General features: G+C 39.3%; 1 protein-coding gene across 1 annotated transcript in view; it reads left to right on the top strand.

Moving 5' to 3' along the window:
• Positions 1-18,506, top strand: part of tenm4 (teneurin transmembrane protein 4) — a 169,972-nt gene that overhangs the window by 42,211 nt on the left and 109,255 nt on the right. Inside the window, exons 4-6 of the mRNA XM_073817373.1 lie at positions 3,539-3,785; positions 8,205-8,303; positions 9,565-9,800. Of these exons, the coding sequence (XP_073673474.1) occupies positions 3,539-3,785; positions 8,205-8,303; positions 9,565-9,800 (582 nt within the window). The remainder of the gene's footprint in view (positions 1-3,538; positions 3,786-8,204; positions 8,304-9,564; positions 9,801-18,506) is intronic.

Genomic DNA, 18,506 nt, shown 5'->3' with positions numbered 1-18,506 from the left:
CGCATGTAAGAAAAATGTGCACATAGGTCAGAATGTTCGACTAATTGTCAGAACCTGATAATTGACTCTTTTATATAATACTTTATTTATAATATTTGTGGTGGCAGTACTTCGGAAAGAATGAATTTACAGATGTAACTTCTACAGATTGTGCTGACAGCTTCTGAGAAGTTCCGTCTCTGTCTTCATCTCTTTAAAAGCATTGCAGCTACAGCCATCAACACTCTGCTTTTGTAACAGAAGACAATTACTGTCGGACTTCAGATAACACGCTGTGAAGGATGTCCTCATTATTATGCATAATCCTTGTTTGTTTTTCTTGCGAAGACTATGATTTTTGCAATAAAAGTATGCCTGGACTATTTATTTGTTTAATATCTGTCAGGTAGCCTCCTAAAAGGCTGTTGCATATGGAGTATTTACATATTTGGTAGACACCAATTTTTATTATATGCGGTTTTCACATACTTAGTTTGTGGAATTATGTCCTCAGAAGTGTGTTCTGGACTTTGTACTGTCTGCATTTTTGGTAATAAAGATAAACTTGTTTTTGAATGTAAATGAAACATATTTTTAATGAATTACTCTGCTGAAAAAAAAAACTGCTAAAACCAGCCTAGGCTGGTTGGCTGGTCTTAGCTGGTAGTAGCTGGTTTTAGCCCAGTCTGGCCAGGCTGGGAAAGTGGCCAAAACTCCTCTAAAACAAGCCTGCTGACTAGCTATGACCAGCTAAAACCAGCCAACCAGCCTAGGCTGGTTTTAGCTGTTTTTTTTGTGTTTTTTTTCAGCAGGGTAATGTTGGTCATAAATGTAAATAGAACATCTTTATCACATAAGCCATACCTTTAACAAATTAAAGTTGTTAATTAATGTAAAAAACTACTTTCGCACATTAGCTATACCTTTTAACGAATGAAAGTTGCTCATAAATGTAAATAAAACATCTTTAGCATGTTAGCTTTAGTGATTGAAAGTTGTTTATACATGTAAATAAAATCTCTTTAGCCACTTAGCCTCACCTTTAACAACAGCATAAAAGCACTCAGTAAAGAGGCCGTTGAGTGTTGTCGACAGGTGTAAAATGAAACTGCTTTGTTCTTGTTAAGTAAGGGTTCTTAGCGCAATGAGGCGCTAGTTTATTGATTGATGAATGGTTTAGCAGATATGGAAATGAATGGCTTCGGAGCGCACAAGGACACAAGGGTCTTTATCTGCGTCTGGATTGCCACAATCTGATGCTCACAATCTCGTGTCTGATAGCCCCCATCTCCCATGACGCAAAGTGGCTTTAGGAGACAAAAGCGTTGTCGAAAACTGAAGCTGTCTTGTCGGGTCCATCCGCACAAACTGCAGTTGATCATGGCGTGAATTTCAAACAGGTTGACGAGGGTAATTCAGTTTACTTGATAATGACAGATTGTCAGCAGCGTGTTTTGCCTGATGAGTGTTTGTGAGATTCCAGCTGTTAGTAAAAGCCAGAGCAGTATTTGGATGCGACATGGAATAGTAAATAGTACGCTAGGTGGCTCTTTTTAAGACAGCTTGTTATCTTTAAGTTTTCTTTGACAAAAGTCTAGTTATACTTGTTACCCAAGTTGCCTTCTCTCTGCTAACATGCTAAAACCACAAACATAATCACATTTATCAACTGAAACAACTAATTTCTACATTAAAATTTGTGGCATTGTGCAAACAAAGTTTACCAATTACATTTATCAGATGCTTTTATCCAAATCTATTAGCTATACGATTATCGAATTATGGTAAAGTTGTTCAAAAATAAAAGTACTTTTTTTTTGTATAACTGTTGTATAAATGCAATATCACAGGAGTAGACATGATATATTGGCTGTAGGTAATCACAGCGTGTCAATATACAGCCATATCTCACGTCTACTTATGTGATATTGCATTTCTACAACAGTTTGATGGCGCAAGTGTGTAAATACATACGAAACAGCAATGGAGTGTCTTTTAAAACCCTCTTTTGTGGAGAACTACTTCCTTCTGCCTCAGATTCAAATCTAAGTCTGACAGTTGAACAGCTGAGCCCAATCCTCCGTTACTAATTCTAAAACGTCACTTTAGAACTAGTAACGAAGGAATGCTGAGTTGCTTCATTAAAAGATTATTGTATTACTGCATTAAATACTCACTGTATTATGTGTAGTAGAGTATTATGAGAGTTGGACTGAGCGAGTGTGATTACCTGCATCTGATACAGCATTCATTCTTCAGCTTAATCTCATATTCACAATAAAACATTAGTTTGAATGTCCGCTGAGGAAAGTGTTAGCTTTGTCATAACGTTAATATTCTTTTATCTTGTTAAGGGTGATTTCTGATGACAGCGCTGCTCAGTGCATTTGCTATCTGCTAGTTCAGTTTACAACAGTGTTTATTTTTCAATTTAAAAGTCTTTATTGCTGACTCTTGAAAACAGTCTCTTGTCGTCATCCAATAGCGGAACAAATATAACTAAAATCACCATTATGAACGCACGCACTGTTTCTCAATTCTAAATACTACTATTATTTGTATAAAATATTATTTATTAAATAATAATATTTAATAAACAACAACAACAGCCATCATAAAAGGCAGTGCTCTCATATACAGCATTGAATTTACATAAACATGATGAGATTTTGCCAAATCTATTTGCTCTGGAACAAATAATAGATTAATAAGACCAAAGACTGCCCATTAGATTTTCTTAAAATGAATTATATCTCATGTTTAACCACTATAGAGACATCAGAGCCAGTGGTAAATTCCAGAAGATCTGGCCACTAATGATCTGAAGCTCACGTTTGAAAACGATAATGCAAATTTTCAAATAGACATTATATTTATCAACAAACTGCATATTTAAACTATAAAAGGTACATTCTCACCTAAAACTACATTCTGTGACACAAAACATTCCGCACCATGACATCCGATTAGATTCTAATGTTACACTCTTATTAGCCAATCACACTCAAGGAGCAGAAAGAACTGTTGTGTATTTATTTATTTATTTATTTATTTAACCAGTGCTTTCACATTTATATATTATTATACTAGTTTTTGATATTTTATATAATAAGATGAGACAGTTCATAGTAAGACAACCCAATTCATACCAGTAAACATCACAGAATCCACCAAAGATAATGCTCAATACTCATCAAATAATAATGTTTTTGCTTTTGTTTCCTGCCAAATTTTGGTCAGTTCCTTGTCATTAAATAACAGGCTTTTGTTAGCTAAAGGGTTTTTGCAAAAGCCTGGTTGGCGAGTGAGGGAAGGCTGATTAATAAGTATTCTGCCATTACTGACATTTTCTCATGCACCCCAGAGGACAGTTTGGGAACTGCTGCCTTGGCAGTTGACTATACCATTTCCAATAAAATGTTGGATAATGAAAATCGACTTGTTTACTTGTGCAGTATCAGAAATACGCTACAGATAAATGTCTGTACACCACCTGCTAATGAACACTGCAGTAATTTCATTTATTTAGTTGCTGATAATGCTGTTTCTCTCATTTCAGAGGGCTCGTTCCAGAACCACTCTCGATTGCGGACGCCACCGCTGCCCCTGTCCCACTCCCACTCCCCTAGTCAGCACCACACCGCCTCTATTGGCTCTCTGAGCCGCAGCAACTACACCCAGCGCAGTAACCCAAGCCCGGCACCCACCGATAGCTCGGCTCCCAATGAGGGTCCTACAAGTGCCCAGGACTCAGGCAGTGCCCAGGACAATTGGCTTCTCAACAGCAACGTTCCTCTAGAGACCAGGTACATTTGGGGCTGTGCTGTTCTCGTGGTAAAATGGCTAATGAAATAGTCAAACAGAATTGAGTGACTCTAAATTAGGCGTTTATAATGCATCGTAAGGCATGCACATGCTGGCTGCATGAAGCGTTTTACGCTGTTTGTATCTGCTTAAAAGATCAACTACACTGTTAATACTTAATGAGTCTTTATGTAGCCTTTTAGCTCTACTTGATGCACAATATAGTTTAATGGTCATTCCTGTTATGCAGTACCTTTTGATGTCTCAGACATTTAAATGAATTGAACATATGTGTTGCAATTTAATGAAGTACTTCTGTAAAACAGTATACCAGACTATCAATGCTCTGATCAATCTTAAACTCTTTTGCTAATTATAACTTGATAGTGAGAAAATGAACAAAATGGAACCAAAAGGATGGAGCCAAAGTTAGCTTAGCTTTTTGAATATTTGTTTTGACATTTGTATGTCAAAAGTTCATTATAAATACATTATTATTTATTTATTTTATAAATTAATTCTTAAATTAGTTTTTCATTTGCATCTTTATTACCTCTATATTTGTTTATTGATAAAAATACAGTCTGATTGGTCATAAAAATGTGCTGATAGTAGGAATGACCTTAAAAAGTATTTAGCTGAACTGAGAACTAAATTAAGCTTTACAGTCTGTCACACAGTAGTTTCATGCGGCTCCGTTTTTACAGAAATTCCTGCATCAGGCCAAAGTGCATTTAAAACATGACTAAATCTACAACAAGAGAAAAGTGTTGTTTTTTCTGGGCTTTCCGGGCAGTGTTGCTGAGCTAATATCTCAAGCTCAAATGCAATAGATGAGCGAATTCTCTCAAGGTTCTGAAGGGGGCTTTGCCACAAACTCAGCTCCTTATTTATCTCCCATCAGCCCTTGCTCTGTTTGCTTCTATCTGAGGCACTTGTGTGGAGGAGATCAGTCAAGAACCTCTCAGATGTCTGTTTGCATTGCACAGGCTGCTCCTCATGCATGGCAAAGGCAAATCAGCGCTGTCAGACCAGTCTGAAGAGAAATGATACATACTGATATACATTGCTCAACCCAGCCAACCCAAATGGCTTATATTTATTTCAGCTGCTGTAAAAGTTTTAAGTTGTTTCGGAATTTGCGCTAAGAGCATCTGTATATCACAGGTCTCAAATCTCAAAGCTGCAATGATTTACTGTTGGGATTGCAGTTGAAGTACTTTTTTAATATACGATAGGTGAATCTCAAGAAAACTGTTTGGAAGAAAATGAAAAAATATGTAACTAAAATAAATACAATTATACTTTTTTTGACCATTTTAATGCTTATATAAAACTTAATGTATGTTATTGATAATTTACAAAATACAATTTTTTACTATATATGAATGTTGATTACGGTGGAGGTAGGATCAAAAATCGAACTGAGACCCTCATTACCGTAATGGTCCCTTATTTTCACATAGACCATCGTAACCACTGCTCCAAATCCAAATGAAGGTATCTCAACATTTATGTTGTTTAATAATAAGCATAAGCTCTAAAGCACTTGCTTGGAAACTCAGAGTTTCTTTGTCATCTTGATGCGTTTGTGACCAGCATGGGTGTGAACGGTCCACTCAACAGGAAAATGAATGTTAATTTGAATTTGCGGTGGGACAGTTAGCAACATAATGACTGATTAAACATCATGGATTTCCCCAAACTTTAATCTGGACCAGGTATTCCCACGGGAGCGGGAAACAGATGGTCATGCCAGCCGATCTGCGGCATGAGAAGAGTGGCGGAAACCGAGTAAATCAGTGACATCACACCCCAACCTCCACAGCTCCCTCCTATCTAAAAAAAGAGCGATCAATTATCCGAATCCCTCTGATGAAATTGGAACCATTAGCAATATCCACAAGGGCAGTGAAAGATGGCCTGTCATTTAGGCTTTAGCTAATGGCTTTGTAATGGTTCCCTCTCACGACTTTTGTACAGCAGGCTGGAATGGGTTGGATGAGTCCCTGGATATGTAGGCTTACCGAGCCCTCCCATTGGATGAGAGCCAGACAGTGCCATTCTTTTATTGGCTGCTTTTATGTATTCTTCTCTGACTCCTCCAAAGCGGCCTCTGGGCCTTTCTCGTCTTCGTTTAAAACTTTAATTTGCCTCCCAATGCCCGAACAAACCAACAAATGTACATAAGCCGGCCAAAGACAATCAACAGAGCAGGCAGCCAGTCTGGAACAGCTCTGAAGAAAAGAAAACAAACATTTTCTCTTGTTGAATTGAAGGTGTTGCGCCTGCCCAATGCATGTTGACGGTTCATTTCTCCATTGCATTATCTCAGTCTCCCCTTATGGAACAGCCGTCTCAGGGGGCACGGAGCTACAGCAGACATGCTTCACTGAATGCACACTGAGTTCCTCACTGAATGTTAATAAACCTCTGCTTTATGAAACCATTTATTATTCAAAAACTGCAAAAAAAAAAAAAAAACACACACACACACACACACACACACACACACACAGACACACACACACACATCTTAAAGCAGGATTTAGAGTAACCACTTGGGAATTCTGTCAGTATAATGTGTGATTCTTTCTGAAAAGTGTTGTGTCAGCCCCTTAAACACAAAAAATGTGAAGAAGTGAATGGAAAAGTAATGCTTTGTTTTCTTCTAACCACAATCATAAAGGAGCCAGAATACTCTAATGTTTATCAGAGAAGAACAGGACGCTTGCAGAGAGGGGCATGGGTCGTACAACACAAGGTACATGTGTGGTAAAAGAGCGTGAGCGCTCTCGGGTGGGGCGTGCCGGCTTTCACAGGGATAAAACCCCCCACACAGCACTTTAGTTCCATAAGGATGTCTCTGTTTCCCCACTTTCACCGAAATGGTGCTGGTGCTGGTACTGAGCTGTGGGACCTGCGGACCTCTGTCAGAACCGACCCACATTTCAACTGGCTGGAGAGATGTGCGTTTTCATAACTGGCTATGTTACTTAAACCAAAGCACATCATGTTCTTGCAAGTTTCAAAAGCATTTTAACATTTAAAACTGCTTTCCCACAAGCTGGGAGACGGCCTTGTGCTGTTATACAAAATGTCAGCACTCTTGGAACTCTGCCAGATAGATTAGAGGTTGCGAACAAACTGTTGTTTAATTTAACACATACTGCAATAGGTGTTTCAATATAAAAAACTTAAAAGATAATAGTACAGTTATACTTTTGTTTGATCTAGTTTTATTTAAAGGAGAAGGGCACTTCCAGAACAAAAATGTACAGATAATGTACTTATCCCCTTGTCATCCAAGATGTCCATGTCTTTCTTTCTTCAGTCACAAAGAAACTGTGTTTTTTGAGAAAAACATTTTAGGATTTTTTTCCATATAATGGACTTCTATGGTGCCCGAGTTTGAACTTCCAAAATGCAATTTAAATGTGGCTTCAAACGATCCCAAATGTGGTTGTAAACAATCCCAGCCGAGGAAGAACATTATTATCCATTTAAATGCTTTTTAACCTCAAACACTCGTTTTGTCTTGCTCTCCCTGAACTCTGTGTATCCTGGGTTAAGACAATGAGGGGTATGTCGAAAAACTATTTTCTCCCTCAACTTCAAAAATCATTTCAAAATCATCCTACATCGCTACAGAAGTACCGATCCAGTCTTTGCAAAGTGAACATGCAAAGGAGATCATACGCCCTTAAGAAAAAAAGTAAAACTGCGATGTAGGAGGAACATGAGATGGGAGTTTTTCGACATACCCAAGACAAGACAAGAGTTTGATTATTTTTTTATGAAAATAACCAATCGTTTCACTAAATAAGACCCTTCTTCCTCGGCTGGGATAGTTTACAACCGCATTTGAGGTTGTTTGAAGCTGCATTTAAACTGCATTTTGGAAGTTCAAAACCATTGAAGTCCACTATATGAAGAAAAATCCTGAAATGTCTTCCTCAAAAACCATAATTTCTTTAAGACTGAAGAAGGAAAGACATGAATATCTTGGATGAAAAGGGGGTGAGTATATTATCTGTACTTTTTTGTTCTGGAAGTGAACTTCTCCTTTAACATCAGTCTTGCCAGACTGAGGAATTGTTGTTTACAGATATTTTTTGATGAGGAGATTCTCCTACGTTTTGTAATGTTAATACGGGTTAATACTTTAAGAATAGTTTTTGCCCCTAAACACTGCTTTTACTGGAGTTGAAATGCATTGGAACGGTTCCAAATTGGGCTCCGGAATCGGCACCAGCACTCTGTCATTGAAAACTGGGATTTTTTGTCCTTGTCGGCCTCTCCACTCTGTCCGTTTACAGAATTTCGCCGGGTGATCGCATTTTTGTGTTTGCACATCTGTCTCCCTCTTGCACGCATGTCTCACTCTCGTTCCATCTGTCCATCTCTCCACCTGTGTGTAGAAACATAGCAAAGCAGACATTCCTAGAGACTTTACAGGACAACTTTATAGAGATGGACATACTGGCCACAGCTCGCCGCGACGGCTCTTACACTGATGGGTATGTTGCATGATCTGACCACGGCTGCCGGAATCTGCTTTGCCATGCTGCATAGTGGTACCTGTGCACACTTGTTTCTCATTACATAGTGCCATTTGTAACCGAATCTAACACGTTTCATCACTTACTGTTTGAATTGCATGTTTTTTTTAAACAATAATTATTTCTGAACACAAACTAACAACTTTTCTAATTAACCCTGAATACATTAGCATTCTTTTCTAAGGAACTGTTTATACATCCTGTTGTGCACACTTCAAGACTGAACCCTGTTACCTTGATAGAAATTTGAGACAGATTTTAGACAGCATGAAAATGGATGAACTATTGTTTTATCAGGTCTACGATGGGTGCAATTTTTATTAAGTCAGCCTGATTTTTCTTCTCTTTCTGCCACGTTGTGACATTTAAGGTACAAACTTAATGCTAGTAATCAGAGAAACACTTTTTTAAAGTTATTTTTAGAAGCAGTTTATTGGGACAGGACAGTAAAGGAGAGACAGGAACAACTAGGGATTAGAGTTGGAGATGGGATAAGGGAAAAAGGACATTGAGCTAGGAATCAAACTCCGGAGCACTGCCCATGAGGCTATGACTCTGACAGAGATTGGCAATTTACTAGAGCATTTTTATTTGCGTTACTAGCAACAATCCCGAAAACCAATTTACGAATCTTTTGGCACATGGCAATGTGCCAACATGACAAGCTTCTGTCTTGTAGTGTGCACTAGGCTTAGAATTTTTTGCAAGTCTGTTGTTCTGTTTTCTTGTACCTCATTAGGCTAACCTGGTTTGTTTCTGAGTTTCCCCTCATTCGGTCAGTACAGCTTGACAAGTCACTGACTTCACCATAGATTACGTCATCCACAGTGAATAAGCTGTCTTGATAATGTACATCCTGCAATATCCCACAGCTTCTTGACACACGCACTCTTAAAGTGAATTAGAAGTCACTACGAGGGCTAGTATTAACAAGAATCCACTGTGGTCACTCGCGCTGTAAATTAAATTTGATATTGATTCAAAATTCCGATATAACGCACCCCACGGTGCACAGTGTGTCTTGTTGCCAGCGCTCAGAGGTGGCTATGGCAACAGCTTAGAAAAGTGCTTAGCGACAGCAGTACTGACCAGTGTGGGGACTCAAGCCTACACACTCTACAGAAACTGTTTAACATGATGAGAAAACACTTACCACATAGCGCTCTCTAACATCGCATTTTTGTGAACATAAGCAATAGCGTTTTCTGCGTCTCTGCAGACACTTTCTGTTCAAGCCTGGTGGGACCTCGCCCTTGTACTGCACGACTTCACCTGGCTACCCTTTGACGTCCAGCACTGTCTACTCTCCCCCTCCCCGGCCCCTGCCACGGAACACCTTCTCACGGCCTGCCTTTAGCCTGAAGAAACCCTATAAGCACTGCAACTGGAAATGTGCTGCCCTCAGTGCCATCCTCATCTCCGTCACCCTGGTGTTCCTGTTGGCTTACTTTATTGGTAAGTTCACCCCTCTACATTCTCATCCACCCTTAAAATTGCAACAAAGGTGTGAAAGATATCAGAGATGACGTATGTGTTTCTTTTTTGGTTCTTAAAAGCAAAAACGTGAAGACGGTTTGCAGCTCTTAGTTGATTTATAATTGTTTAGCTGATCTCCCAGGAAGTCCAGGCTTGTTTTCAGCTGTTTTGGTTGGTTTCCCGGATTGGCAAGCTGGTCTTCATCTGGTTTAACTGGTTGATCAGGCTGGCCAGCTGACAGGAGACAAACTCTTCTAAAAAAACAGACCAACAAGTGGAAACCAACTTAGTCAACACCTTCTAACTCCTAAGTCGTTACATATTGACGCTTGGTCAGGACCCCCTGGCATCACTTTTTGATGCTCAGGATACCCCTTTAGCATCACTTTTGGACATGCAGGGTCCTCCATTGTTTTTAGTTGTTTGCATTATGCGTTGCATTTAATGGTTTGCATGCATTTGCAAAAATACAAATCATTTTATACAAATGTATACTTTCATATATATTTTGGAGCACGTAAAACCCCACCCCTAACCTAACCCTACAATGTGAACAATATAAAACACGCAACAGGCAAATAAAAGTACAGTGGCAGGTGTTTACTGCAAAGATTAACCATAAAAAGCAGTATAAAAGTTTTACAAATAAGTCACGTTGCATTCCAAGTCCTCCGATATCTTTATGCAAAGAACAGAGTAAATCATAAGGTTTTAATCGCTGAAGATGGTCTCGCTCTCTCATATTACGTTCAAAAATGTTCTCCCGAACTTTTTTCCGAACGTTTAGCGTGACGTAATCGGTCACGAGACACAGAAGAGCCAATGGCATTTCACAACCAAATCTGACATAACTCTTCTGGTGGTAATTTTCTTCAGACTGCACACATGATGAGATTTATGGCGGATAAAGACGATGATCGCGTCTGTTCCTCTCAGAAATCAATGGTTTTGCATGGGAAAACTTGGGATATCAATACTTTTTGAATAAATTGTGACTGTAGTTGTATCTACTTGTTATATCCTGTGTTTTTATATTGACAAATGGTTAGGTTTAGGGGCAGGGGTTGGGTTACGTGCTCATAACATAAAAGCACACCCCAACATATATGCAATAATGGCAAAGTTATTACCCAATATGTCATTTAATTATCACGATAAAATTCCTAATGCATTTCGTGTCAGCATATTGACGCCAAAGGTTTCTTATATAAAGCAATGGAGGATGCAAAAAGTGACGCCAAGAGGTCCTGACTAAGTGTCAAAATGTGACAAGTTGGGAGGGAGAATGTGTTGACTTAGTGGTCTTAGGTTGATTTAATAGGGTTATTTAAATACGTGTACTCTGCTTTGTAAAAATAAAGATCATTGTAAAGGTTAAAGTAATGTTTTGTCATTTAAACACTTCTGCTCCTATTCCAAGCTGCTGCTGATTATCAGTATGTCGGCTCACTGAAAGAGACTGATATGACTTTTGTGTTGAATTTGATCTGTTTCCACATTGTGCCAGAGTAGCGGCACATAAAGATGCTGTATGTGATTCACTTTTCAATCATTTGAAAGCTCAGCTCTGCAGATTACAGTTAACATTATTGATTTCTCACATTGTTAGGAAATTTCAGTGTCCCACAACTGTATTCAGCTTGGTCAGTGAACCAAATCAATAACGGACAACAGATAAAGTGAGATATGATTGAGCCATAGCAACAGTTCATGCTGGTTGTGCTTTGATTTTTCCTATGTGGTTTACCATTTCTGTATTTAAACAGTGACTACACAGAATCATTAACTGTATGTGATTTATTACGGCTATATTACTTCTGCATCATATTAGTTTGAACACTGACTACTGTGGTGCGGAATGTTACTAGATGTCTGCTAGTAAGTCTGTTATGTGTTTGATATAATCCCATGAAAGGAGTGGAAAATCCAATGTACATGTTGAGAAGATGAGAGCTAGTCTAGCAGTTCCATACAAAGCGTGTCCATACCTTGAAGAGTAAATCAATAATAACAATAACGTTTTGGATAACCCAATATCTTTTATAGGAGAGCATGAAATGGGTTTGCATAATGTGTGTCTGCTTAGAATGTAAATTGTTACGTGTAATCTCACATAGAGCCCACAGAAATTGAAATAATTTTTTTTGAAGTTGAAAATATGGGGGGAAAATTGAGTGCAAAGTCATTTGCACAAGGTGCATCCAAATAGAGATCTCACAGATGTGTCTTCATTATTAGAGATAAACAGCTTTCCAGAGCTTAGGCACTGAGGAAAAAAGTACAATAACTAAAAATCTCCAACCATCCATCCATCCATCCATCTATTTTTGACTTAAAAAAGAAGAAAAATAAAATATAATTGCGACTCTGTTCCTGTGCAGTGATTTGGAACCTAAATTAAATGTGTTTGCTGATAATGCTAATTGCTGTACTTTGTTTAAAACTCTGTTTTAAGGTACTCCTGTGAGGTATTTGTTTGGTGCATGTGACTGACCTTAATAGCTGCCTATGTGAAATGTTTTGAATCACTTTTAGTTATCATTCGGATGCTGCCTTAGAAGGTAACATGTTGGTAGAATGTAGTGTGGCAACTTGCTATGTTTTGAGGTCCTTGTTCAGCTGCTTGTCTAGAGGCTCCAGGTAAGAAGGCCTTTGTTCCAAACAGTTGGCAGCTGTCTTCAAAGATGCATCATTATGCTCAATTATGAGGTAGAAGGCATTGCAAGACATGTTTCCCATTTTTTTTTTCCCCTGAAGTAATTTTGTACAGTATGAAATGCATTTTTTCTGAAAAACTTTTGCAATTAAAAATGAAAATGAAAAAAATGCTGCAATGAAAAAATTGCTGCAATTAATTCTGAGTCAGGCCTCCTATGTGCTTCCTTCCATTCAGAATTGCTGCTTATGTGGAGCATTCATTTTCTGTCTTGAAAAGACTTTTAAGTGGTGTCTTAAAAGGCATCTCTTTAGTAGGCAGCAGCTTACTAAATTTTGGAACAAAACTAGATACTGTTGTCTACATTAAATGCCTTAGCACCATGCTTAATGAAGTTATTCTCTCAGTTAGCTTGAGGGCTAGTTAAGCTCTGACCTTGTTAGGAGCCTGCAAAGCCCACCAAGCCGATGTATCTTAATCACTTCATGTAATTACAGACACCCCACCCCATCCTAACCCTCTTCCAAAATCAAGCTCATCTCCCTGTGCACCTCAGGTAAACACGCATGAAACCGTAGCTCACCCTGAGAATCTGGGATTCAATCAACAACAAGGGGTCACGTTTAATTAAAAGCTGATGAGAAAATATATTTAATTTCAAGTGCAATTAATTATGTAGGCCTGTAATTGGAAACTCTAGCTGTGTTGTCTAATGAACCCAATTAAACCTCCTGACAGATGTTTTTGACTTGCTGCATAGTTTTGCCATTTTCCCTCTATTCTTTTTCTGTGGAGTTTGCAAGAACCGCTTCCTTCAAAGGAGTGAGATCGCAGAATTGGGAGTGGTGTGCCATTTTCTCAGTGGTGGCATGCTCATTAAGAAGGTCATTATGTCCTCGGCATCTGAAGGTCATCAGCTTCCCTCTGTGTTCATTTCTTAGCGTGCTGGGCCCTCATTGTACCGCCCAACATGCAACCTCAGTCATAGCCACAAGATACTCTCCCCAACTGTCGATTGACTTTGAAGCGCCAGTCTTTTGTTTTCTGTCTTTTTCTCTCTTTATTATTACAATCAGCTAAATGCACTTTCAGGTTTACCTTCAGCCAAATGTTTTTTGTGTTAGATTGTCAAGGGATTGATGTTCTCGGGTTGAAAGGACTGGTGGTGTTTTTAGGACTTTAGGTTGTTTTTAGGTTGTGGGTTTATGTCACAGTGAAGTTTCAGCTTGTTGTAGCCTAAATTATAATGAGGAGACTTGCTTTAACCTAAATGTGGAAGGCTTTGCAACTGGGAAGTTAGGTCACAGTCATGCTCGGTCACCATTGTACCCTTGAGCATGACACTTAGCACCAGGTCGCCTCAGGGGAACCTTCTTTGCAATTAGCGTAGAATCACTTTGGACAAAAAAGAAAAGAAAAAAAAAACGCCTTGTAAATTGGCAAGTTGCTAGCAACTGCCTGCTGAAAGGAAGATGTTTTATCAAGACATTATGGGAAAGTGCATTCTCTCTGGCCAGACTTTATACGCACTTCTACTGGAGTAGAGATATTATTCACTCCTGACAGATTCCTCTAAGCTTTAGTGTGAAAGTGAAAAATGGTTTAAGACTTTTTGATCTACTAACTTGCTGATGATGTGCATTTCACTGCCTCTTATTTATTGTCAACAGTCTGAACTTGAAGTGAGACCAGAGGAAGGCACATAGAAAGGAGGAAGTTCCATTGGGAGTTTTGGTGAAAAGATGAGACATTCATGACTGGGGAAACTTAACACTCAAGAGTGCTCTCCAAGGTCTCGCTGGTTTGTCTGCAGATTGATTTGACACCTACATGTGTTTTTAAGGGCTTAAAATCCATGGTGCTTAAAGAAAGCAAACAAGCGAGTAACAAAGACCTTAAAGATAAGCAATAAAATGACACATTTCTTCAGTCAAGAATAAACTCTTCACTAAATGAAGTGGCCTCCCCCAGCAACCTTCCGTTCTGATAAATGTAAACTCTCCAAATACCTACTTTAACCATGTGTAAAATAAGGGACCTCAAGGACACTGTCTCACTTAAGTTTTTGTCTTTAGATAAGTTTCTTGGTAAAGATTCCATAGTCAAATATGAGATGGCTGGCCAAAAAGTGGCAAAGATCTTGCGCACCAGGATCCTTGCAGGAGGGGTGTCAGAGTAATTAGACTGCTAATGAGAGGACTGAGAGCTGCCGTGTTCAACGCTCATCCATTCAAGTGTCTAAGGGGAATTAATTAACCATATGCTTGCTAATGTGCCCTGTCCATTCTATGACGGATGAGCAAGAAATGGCATTTCTCAACCCGTGACTACTCTGCCCCCAGATCCCAGCATTGTCCTCTTTTTTTGACCTGGGTTAAAGCTGGTTTTTGTTGGAGGTAAATGCGGGATAGATGATGTCTTTTGTTGTTGTCTGTTTCTCAGGAGGTGTTGCAAAGGTTTGAAACACAGAAGTGGAACAGTAATGAGCTTGTGTTCCTCTCAGACTGAAGCAGAAGTTTGTTCAAGCTTTCTGCTTTCTAATTGGCTTGTACGGATCTGCCAAAGTAGAGATTGCAGGGACATCGTGTGCGTCCAGACTTGCATTTCAGCATGGCTGCCGTTTTACTCTCAACAGGTCGTGGGGTCTTTCCACTTGCCGTTCCAGCGGGACCCTCATTAAAGAACACCCAGCTTAGTCCGCTTCCACCTGTCCGTGCTTTGCTTCTTGCTCGGGGAGCCTGGCTGACAGCTGAGAGAGTGAGAGAGAGAGAGAAAGAGAGTGAGTTTAGATGATGGAAGAGTTTGGGCTAGCCGGAGAAACATATTTCATAAGGTGGACTCTTCCCAACGCACTCTGGAAATCATAGATACCGGGACAGCTCGGACATAAATCATAATGAGGTTTGGTAGCGGGGGGTAGCCGGGAAGTGTGTGAGGTATTTTACATCAGAGCTAGACAGGAGAAGTTGCAAAGGGGTCCAGATGGAAGATGGGTCCCTTGAAGGAGCAATTACTTGGACATTTGGAAGGACACCTAGACCCATGATGCCTTTGATTCGATTGTCCACCCCCACTGCCCATGCGCCGTCTGCACTCTCCTCTTCCTCCCACTGAGCCACAAATCAACCAATGTGCAGCAGAAAAGGAGAGCGAGCTAAAGGAATGCCTTACTCGATCTCGGGTGATGACAAACCAAGCCATCTGTCTCGTATCGTGTCTGTCCGCCTTTGACATAGTCAATTCCAGCGGTACCGACGGGGGCGGAGGCACCCGGTCGTTTGCATTTATATTGTCTCTCAAGACAGCCTCGACTTTTTATCGCCTCCACAAATGCTCTCTTGCAAAAGTAACGGCAACATTCAGACCTTTCTTCAGGAATGCCCGAATCTGTCGGAATGCAATCAACAAAATGCGCGGCCTGCAATTTTCCAAATGGCTATTGATTGAGTAAGCCGGAGGATGGCCACTCTTATCCGCCGTGGCAACGCCTGTCAAGGGCTTCATCGTTTTTCAGGCCACATTTTCGCCATTTAGTAAATGCGGGGTGGTTACCACGTAATATGGCTTTAATTAATGGCCAAACATGTAAAGGGATGTGAAGCAGAACTCTCCATTTGTCACGACTAGTTTGATCCGCAGTCTGTGAGCTGTGCGCTGGGCTTTTAAAACTGCCAATTTGATGCTTCTGGTTAAGCTAGGGCAAGCACATCTTTGCAGAATCTTAAGGATCATTGATTTTACAACATGTAAAGGAGGACAAAGGATATCCAACCAAAGGCCCAATGAAGCAATTAGACAAAGCTCTTTGTTTTTCTTTGAAAATGAATTCAGGCACATCTTTCCCTTCGTAAACACCACTCCAACCAATCAGACCCTACTCAGTAAGGCATTTCTCTCTTATTTTCATTATTCATTATGAAACTGGTGTACCCCTCCCCGCAAACTCTAATGAACAAAGTACCTCTGCTTTATTTTTATTTTTCTATTTCTAATTATGTTCGTACTGTATGTACAACAACACCCAACCCCATGAAATTGCATGAAAGAGATTCTGATTTTTATGATGATAAATATGGAATACAGTATTGTTTTGTCTCTAGTGCCAGTCTGATGTCCAGTGCCAGACATTTCCTGATTTATCTGGTTGGACTTGGATTTTAAAGGTGTTTAACAAAGCATACCTACAAAGACCACGCAAGTCAATGTTACTTAACAGGCTGTGTGATTATGAGCATCGTCTTAGTCTCTTGTAAACATCTAAAATGAGGTGGCAGTGTTAAAGTGTCCTCACTTCTTTTTGTTCTGGCATTTATTTAAAAATCTGCTGAGCAATTTTAGTGTTGTCACACAAAAATCAAGATTGAGTGGAGGTCTGGTAATTATGCCAGCTATATGTTTCTTTCACAAATGTTTTGACAGAAGAATAAATCATTCATTTAGACCTTTTCTCACCCTGATTGAGACAAGATATTTGCCGCTACACAAAACAAATACATTGTCACCTCTCTGAGATATTGAGTGGAGCGGAAAAGTAATTTTAGCCCTGAATTGTCACTACAGGTTGTCAAGAGAGTGTGGCAGAGAAAGCCACTTGTGCAATTTGAAACCAGCTCTGTACTTACGAAGGAGAAACGGGAACTCACGTAGGGAGAGAAATGGAGCATGGGAAAGAGACGAGGCTTGAGATCATTTGTTTTATCTACTCCGACATCACCGTAGTCCACCATAGTATATGTCGACAGCCATTGTCTTACATACAGTGGCTGCATCCCAATATACATACTATCAGTACTAGGTAGATACTACTTTTTAACTTACAAATTAGTCCTTCCAATAGTAGAGCGAATTATGTTAAATCAGGCTGCTCTGAATCTTTTGATAGCACAGTATTGAGTAATAATGAATTTCAATGCATTTCAATGCTGACATTTAAAATGCAAACACAAACAGTGTACAATGCATTTTATGATATATTAGTGAATCCAAATACTGCTATACCGTCTTACTGCACACACAAGTGTGTACTTTCCAATTACCAGTAAAGTAAACACTTTTAATGTGAATTGTTATTCCCATACTCCAGCCCATATTCTAGCATCACAATCTTAATTAAATGCTTTAGTTATTTACATCCTGTGCTTAGAACTTCCATTCTGTGCAAGAAAGAGCTCCAAGGCCTTTAGTTGGCATTTTATCTGCTGACTGAAGACTTCCAGGACAAGGTTTTGCCTGGCTAAGCTGGTCCTGACCATTCTCATCCCGGTGATCCATCATGCCTGGCCCCTCCTTCCCTGTTCACTGCGCCATCAGAGTTCATCCCAATGGTTGCTTCTTTTGTTGACCTTGTGAAGTATCGCAGTGTCTTCTAGTGCTGCTCATGCATTCATCCGTACCTCTTGTTGTGTTTTTGCTGACTTGATAATTTCCTTGTCTCTTTAGCCATGGGGGTATTAGTAAGCTAATGGGGATGAAAAGAAAAGTTGCCCTTTGGGCTCTGTCTTTTCTCTCTGTGGGTTGTACAACATTTTTTCTCCAAGGGTGGGGGGATGTCCCCATCCACCCCCATCCCCCTTTGTTGTTTTCACACTATATCAAAGAAAAGTGTAAACACTGCTTATTAAAAGTAGTGCACAGATTAGCGCATATTAATGCATGAACAAATTCTAGATCCCTTAACTCAATACCTAAACATGACTACTAATGAGGTTTATTGAGTGAAAATTGAGTGTGTTCCATAATCTAAAGTGTTACCAAGATTTTTATAGATTTTATTTATGCTCTTATGAAATATTATTGCAATTTAAAAAAGCTGAATATATTTTAAAATGTAATTGATTCCTGTAATGGCAAAGCTTGATATTTCAACAGCTATTATTCCAGTCTTCAGTCACAGAAATTATTCTAATATACTGATTTAGTGCTCAATTATTATCAGTTATTATACTAATTATTAATAATGGTTCACATTGTCAGTGTGAAAAAAAGTATTAATTTCTGCTTTGTGTCTTACGCCAAACTTTTGAATGATA

Source organism: Garra rufa, chromosome 14 (assembly GCF_049309525.1).
Source record: "Garra rufa chromosome 14, GarRuf1.0, whole genome shotgun sequence".
NCBI lineage: Eukaryota > Metazoa > Chordata > Actinopteri > Cypriniformes > Cyprinidae > Garra > Garra rufa.
The sequence above is the reverse complement of the archived record's forward strand: the minus strand, read 5'-3'. Positions and strand labels throughout refer to the sequence as shown.